We start from the raw sequence: 7,621 nt of genomic DNA, 5'->3' as shown, positions 1-7,621 counted from the left end.
GAACGATTTTCAGTCAAGTACTAAGATTAAAGTCTACTATTCGAGTCTAGCTCATTACGGCGTCATAACATTACAAATGACTTGAAAAGTGCAAAGATGTTCCTTTTACGCAACCGCGAAGAAAATAACGCCAGTTACACTGATCAAAAGTAATTTTGCAATTTGTGACTGTACCCCATTTTGTATTAAATTTCTGTGACGGTACCCCATTTTGTACCAAATTTCACTCGCTATTTCCAAGACATGTCGTTCTCACAAATTTGCACACTAGTGTAGCCTGCTTCTGCCAGTATCGCAAGCTGTGGTGCCACCAACCGAAGTTTCAAGGCTCAAAGAAGAAAGTTGAAGTGTTAAAATTGTAAAATTCCCCCCGATAGAAGAAATCCCAGTGGGGAGGGGCATGTATTTTTTCTCGCTACACGACTCAAAATGCAATCGATACTCGCATAGTCGCCCCCGCTGCTATTGGCAAGCTATGTCTGTGCAAATCCATGATCGCAACGCACTGGATCATTTCAAGTAGAGAACCATCCTAGACGGGTCCTCTAATAGGTACTTAATATTGTTCGAAAACCGCGACATCGTAGCTCCTTCGATAATCCGGTGGTCTGCGGACCAACTGACGCACATGATATGAGCCTTCGTTACATCGCCATTACGATCAAACCTCGGTAACACCTAAAAAGAAATGCAACATTGAACACTCTAAAAATGGAATCGAAACTATTTACGAGGGTTAGAAAGACCTGAATTTTTCCGAGAGCACCGATCGCGACTTGCGGAGGAAAGATGACGGGATGAGCGTAGGTTCCGCCAATCTGAAATCCGGCAAAAGGTCAAAGGTGATTTCGCGTAAGCTTGAGCGCATTCAAATCAATTTAGCCTAGAGTATATACCACAAGTGGACTCGTCTCACACGCACAACCAGAGTTGGTCGGTAACGAAGTTGATCTACATTTTAAGACTACCGAGTAGGATTTATGTACTTCCACTACTACCTGAAATTTAGACAAAGTTACTTTGAATTTTAAGTTTGGGACAACTTTGTATCAATTTTATGAGCGAAATTGCCCGTGTATCATGGTACAGAATATGTTTTAAAAGTACACCTACTTGTAGTGTCATTAGTAGGGCAAGTTTTTGCAATTTTTTTTACAACGTCCGGCAGCTTCCTAAATACTCCAAAGTTATGTAGTATGGTGTTTCAAGCTGTTCGGAGGAATCTTATATTGCAACTTTTGATTCAAAATTCAAGGTCCTTTCTGATCGACGTGCATTCCAGCTAAACTGCCGAAAATTATATTTTCACCGGGTCAAATCTTTTGGGCTATTGATTTTGTTGAAGTCGCCAACACCGAGTTTTGCTACAGTGCCTTGGATACAGAACGATTCGAGTATCTCGAACGAACTTGTACAATGTACATGAATGCAACTTTTGTGAAAATTAAATGCAGGTTTTTACTGCAACTTTTATACAGCTTCTTGGAGGTGCAGAACTTCATTACACAATCAAATAGTATATTCATATTGAAATGAACGAATGATAGCCGAAAATATTCGGGTTCATTTCAATATGAATAAACTATTCAATTGTGTAATGAAGTTCTGCACTTCCAAGAAGCTGTATAAAAGTTTCAGTTATTCAATTGCAACTTTCGTGAAAAATATGTGCAACTTTCCCTGGATTTGACTGCAACAAAAACTTGCCCTGGTCATTAGTCATTTTGAGTTAGTCTGAAAAATACATCTATCAATTACGAAGCCGAAGGTGGCCATCCAAGGTTAGATGCAAAAACATACGACCCCTTAACTAAATCTACTTTTTCTGAACTACTCGAGTATTTTTCAGAACTTTTATTTTCAATTTTAACTCGAAGTAGTTTCGACATGTCTTGGAAACCGCTACCGGTACTTGCAATAGAGTAGAGACTAACGGCGTTACTTCTACTTCCACTCGAGTAGCAAGACTGACTACGTTGACCAGGTCTGCGGGTGGTTGCTAACGTTGCAAGCACTCTGATCCCTGCTGACACAGAGAGATTGTCTATTTATAGGTATGTTACTAGGTAACATGAGAAAACGAGTGTGACAAAAACATCCAAACTCACAGAGCCGATATTGGACACGCTAAAAGTCCCTCCCGAGAGATCGTTCGGATGCAATTTGTTTTCTAATCCCGCATTTTGAAGTCGAATCACTTCGCCGGCGACTTCCAGAATGCTTTTATTTTGAACGTCTTTGACACACGGCAATAGCAAACCGTGCGGAGAGTCGACAGCGATGCCGATGTTGTGAGAAGCCTGGAAACATTGAAATCGTCAAGGCGAGATAAGCAGCTACCTAAAGCTGTTCTTCCACGGAAGGGCAATACGAATTTTCGAAATAATGAACACCGTTCTTAAACTCAAACCTGGACGCAGGGATGAATAAGTGGGCAAGTGGAATAATATGCATACAATTATTGCATACAAATATGCAAACAAATATTGGAAAATTTTCTAAAGAGGCCTGCAGAGCATTTGACACGATACCCACTCCACTACCGCAGTAATAGTAATCTAATGTGTCGTCTGTCAAGAACATTGTTACGACAAACCCAATGAAAAACTATAATAATTAATACAGACGAACAGACATGACATATCATAAATGAAACTTTGGGACGATTAAACCGGGTGAGAGTGAAGGCCTTTTTTACTCTACACACTAGCAATAGTCTTTTAGTCATACCACGAACTAGGGTCAAAAATTGAGATGTCTTCCAGCATCGAATTATCAAGTGCCCCATTACGATAAACACTCACCTTGTACACGATTGATTCCTGATCTTGGCTGATGCTTGAATTCAAGATGGGATATTCAAGCAATGACATGGAAACAGCCTTCAGTATGAAAGGTAGGTAGGATAATTTGATATCGTGCTTTTTTGCTACGTGCTTCAGATCCTTTCTGACGGAGACTAGATTCGTCAAATCATACTCGTCGTCATATCCGAAATGAGGAATCTTGTTTGCCTCCACCATATTCACGAACATCACCTGGAAGAGAGACTTGGATCAGCACAGACCTTTAGCACATATTCCAAACATAGCCAGTCATGCATACATCCATGATACAACCACACTACAATTACAATTATATTGACAGACACAGTACAATGATACAATGATTAATAGTTTACATATCACCACATGGAGGTGGTCAGTACTACCTATTCAAGTAGAATTATGTACTTGCACCACTTAGTCCAATACTTGTTTTGGACTACAGTCATCTCCCGGTTAAGTACGCAACTTGATCCTGAGTAATTTATGCGAACTTATGTGGTAGGGCGTACTTAGCAGATATACAGCCACCTGGGGTACCAAATTCACAAATTTTGCATTTATTAACGTAGTCATTCACTGTGCGTTGCCCATGTGCGGTTTTGTATGTCATTCTTTTATGCTGGTGTACAGTACAGCACAAGTAATTTGTTGGGTACAATTTTCTCGTTCGCATGATGTCAGGTAAAGGTAAGTGTTGAAGGAAGTAAATCCCAAAGATTGGAAGTCATCGCCAAGTTGTGTGTGTATAGGGATTGTATTGTGTGCCGTCCGCTCCTAGTAGAAGACGTCTCGCAAGATAGTATGGCGCGAGTGAAGCTGCTATCCGAAAGATTTTGAAAAACCGGGAAGTTATTCGAAAGCGTTCTGTTTTGATGTCTGAGGAGACAACGACAAAGAGTTTTGAACATTATGTTGGTCGGTTTCCTGAGCTGGAAGATATTTTATATCTTTGGATTGATAGCATGCACCGTGCAAGTTTTCCCGTCCCCCTCACTGGTCTTTGCAAAATCAAAACATCGCTCATCAATTATCGATATCCGGAGATGATTTTCAGGCATCGTGGCAGTGGCTTAGCCGATTCATATCACATCAAGGATTGCAGAAATATCTTTTTCATGGCGAAGAAGCTGGGACAGAAAAGAAGACCCAGAGCTTTTGGCTGCACCGAATGCTTTACATGTTATAATTGCACGTAGGATCCTGAAAATGTCGTCTGCTACCTACATATACCTTGCTTATGCCATTCGTATATCTCAGCAGCATCCGAGGGAAGAAGAAAGCTGAACACCGGATGTCTTTGGTTGTTTGTGCAAATGCCACAGGAACACACAAAGTCACATGCACATTGATTGGGAAGCCTAACTCTCCGTAACAAATCGGCCATTCACATGCGATTTTGGGTGACGTGAATGAGGTGTTGGAAACGATGCAGACTGAAAATGACACTGACGATGACGCTGGCCCAAGCCACAATTGTGCGCCTGTCGAAAACACCGTCGTTTTTCATGGCTTTGTACAACTTTAAAAGAAGGTGTCTCAAATTGAGGATCAGTTGAGTGTCCTGCCTTACCAGATCAAGCAGCAGATGCTTACGATAATCTCAAAAGCACTCTGGAATGCTTTCGGCGAATACTGTGACGGGTGACGTGGGAAGCCAAGCAAAAAAGAACGCAAAATATGCGTCAAATGACTGTGCACGATATGTTCAGGCAGTGAACTTTTGTTAAGTTGACTTTCAACTTTTCATGACATCTAGTTCACTGTTTAAGACGAATGAATTGTTGAACAAGTTGAACCCAGAATTTGTGAATAATTTTTGCGTACTTATCTGGGATGCGAACTTAAATGGGTGCGTACTTAACCGGTAGTTAACTGTACTTCTATTTGTACTCGAACAATTTTTTATACAATACTGCGTGCAAAATTACTTACATTTTACAATTTGGATTTGAAAAGCAGAAAGTAGCCTGTAGAATGAGTAGTAGTACGAGATCCAGGACCAAATTTATTTTTTTGAACTGCCGTACTTATTTCAGTACCAAGTATTTTTCATATATCCATTTTCTACTTCGTCTCGAAATATTTTTAGTATAGCCTATCTTGGAAATTGCTATTTGTACTTGTAATTGAGCAGAAATACATGGAATTACTTCTACTTGAGTAGCAACGCTGACTACTTTGAACAACTCTGTCACTATATGAACAATGGTCCAATAGTTAGCACTGATGCTAAGAGACATGACTTGACCATCCCATATTGGATAGTAAATCAATCGATGGTAGTGGTGAAGTACTCCACCTTCCTTATGCCTTTGATTGTTTCCGTCCTATCTTGGCCTGTGGGAGTCACAGTCGGAATTGGCGGAGCAACAGGTTTCGTTTCAGGAGACTTCTTAGGCCCGTCGACGAAATTCAGGACATCCTCCTTCATCACCCGTCCATCAGGACCGGACCCCTGAGCAGAATAAATATTCTTAAAAACACCAGAACCTACTTCGAACGAATTAGTTTCGTCTCTCACCTGGACTTGAGAAATATCAACTCCCTTTTTGCTAGCAAAGCTTCTCACGGCAGGGGTAGCAAGGACCTTGCTTGTAGAACTGACGGGAGCTTTGTCTTCATCCTTTTCAATAAGAACTTGTTCCGCAGCTGTGTAACATGTGCACATAACCAGAGGGGGTCACTAAAGATGTATTTCCAATATCTCAATATTTTGCATACTTCCACTACTTACTCACATTTTTATGTCTTTTGATGACCTGTACTTCAACTTGACAGATTTCCAGGCAAAACTACTTACTTTATAGACTTGAAATTTTGTAAAGCATAAAGCAATTTTGAGATGTTTGCATCACATTTATAAGTTAAATATTGTAATGACCAGGTGTGTCAAGGTACTGTTACCGAATATATTTTCTAAGATTCCACCAATTTGTAGCAGTCATTAATCATTTTGCATTAGTCGTGAAGATGCAATCTGCAATTTCGTAAGTAACCACATCAATGCGACGTCTGACATCTCAAGCAACACTACTTTTTAAAATTATTTACTGTAGTACTTTTGATGTTCTGTAAATTGACAAAACTTGCAATTGAGCAGAATTTGACTGCATTACTTCTACTTCTACTTTGAGAATCAGCAAAGACCACTTTGTGTAATTTCTAAATATCCCAGTATATTAGAACAAAAGTCCTGTCATTTGCTATAATATTATCAACAAACATTCAACAATTCAACATCCAAGCCAGACTGTAAACAGTGGTTGTTTTTGGTAGTAAGTTGCGCTTGACATAAGGGTTTCTTGCGTAGAATAATTATGCGATTCAACTGAAAATTGCATGTGATGTTGCCACCAATACCACTTTAGCATTAAAGACCTGTACGAGGTCTTACGACAACACAAGTAATCTTAGAGTCCGTCAGTACGCGTAATTTCCAAATAATTCCGCCATCTCCACTTCGGATATGGAAATATATTCACACTGTTCGCACATATGTCCAGTCCATGGATATCACCAATAATAATAAGACATGCAACTGCGAACCTTCATTATCCTCTTTAGGGTCTTCGTCTCCATCCGACTCTGTCTCTATGTCAACAAGAGCTTGTCCGACAAGCACCACACTGTCCACTTCATGATGAAGCTTCTTGACCACACCATCAAAGCGGCTGGTAATTGTAACGGATGCCTTATCACTTTTTACCTAGAATTGCCATCAACGCCTTTGATTAATCTCCACACTAATTTGAAAGCCTAATCCCGCATACTACAACCAACAACACTACATACTACAAAGCAACTTCAGATTAATGAATGTATGCTTGATTCCAGATATACAACAGAATCATTACGGTATCCAGCACGAAATTGTTAAAAAGAGAATATTGCGACTCACCTCACAAATGCTGTCAAACTGAGCAACGGTATCTCCTTCTTCCACAAACCATTCTGTCAACTCGACTTCTTTAATACCTTCTCCGATGTCAGAAAGATTGAAAGATACAACAGGTAAACGCGACACTCTCTCTATGTAAAAGCCCCTGCGAGGTTGGATGCAAACGCTGGATACTAGGTCACGGAAAAGCAGGTTTTGCGCATTGACCGAATGCACTTGTAACTTGAGCGTTCTGCTTGTCGCAACCGAAGACTTAATTCGCCTCAATAGGCTCATGCGTGTCAGTTCTCTGATCATGATTTGCTGCAACGCAGACGGAACGTTGCCTCACAAGTCACAATGCAAACGTAGTTCATGTGAAGTGAGAATGTGAGTGGATATCAGCATTCAGTCTTGCTAACTCCGGATGGAGCAAAGTCACTAAACTGGTGCTGGACATCGCTAGATGTCGCAACTCGCAAGCCTTCTTGTCAGTAACTTACCTGTTTCAAATGCCACTTACCACTTTCCACATGTCCACAGGTCATGTGTCGCAAAGCAGCACAACGAACTTACCGAATCAGCCATTACAACGTAACGTTTTAATTTTCTATGAACACGTACAGTGCGCTTGAACCATCGCTCTGCATCATGATCGCTCTGCATAGGCGCCCGTACGGTTGAGCTTTCACTAAAATTTCTCGCACCCCCTATCCATAATCGGGCAATTCGTCAAGCAGCCACCAAACGTTGGTCTTGAGCCCCCATATTATGTTCTCCTTTTTTCATAAATCTTAAAATGTCCCCGAGGCAGCCCAAATGTCGTTCTTTTTCGCGCTTTAACAGCCCAGCGATCGTACAGAAACAACCTAAAATCAGATGTTATACATGTACGTAGATATATGGATTCGGACGC

The 7,621-nt window shown here is 40.7% G+C and overlaps 1 protein-coding gene across 1 annotated transcript; it reads right to left on the bottom strand.

Annotated features, from left to right (window-relative positions):
- Positions 1-304: 304 nt before the first annotated feature.
- Positions 305-7,136, bottom strand: LOC145458387 (lipoamide acyltransferase component of branched-chain alpha-keto acid dehydrogenase complex, mitochondrial-like). Its single transcript, XM_080336745.1, has 8 exons — positions 6,727-7,136; positions 6,375-6,534; positions 5,350-5,477; positions 5,128-5,283; positions 2,805-3,038; positions 2,109-2,300; positions 747-818; positions 305-678 (listed from the first exon to the last, which is right to left on the bottom strand). The coding sequence occupies exons 1-8, from the start codon at positions 7,021-7,023 to the stop codon at positions 511-513; spliced, it is 1,407 nt and encodes a 468-aa protein (XP_080192871.1). The 5' UTR covers positions 7,024-7,136; the 3' UTR covers positions 305-510.
- Between the last annotated feature and the right edge of the window lie 485 nt (positions 7,137-7,621).

The sequence above is a fragment of the Botryllus schlosseri genome, chromosome 16 (genome assembly GCF_051294905.1).
Source record: "Botryllus schlosseri isolate E-star chromosome 16, Bs_hap1, whole genome shotgun sequence".
Taxonomy (NCBI): Eukaryota; Metazoa; Chordata; class Ascidiacea; order Stolidobranchia; family Styelidae; genus Botryllus; species Botryllus schlosseri.
The sequence above is the reverse complement of the archived record's forward strand: the minus strand, read 5'-3'. Positions and strand labels throughout refer to the sequence as shown.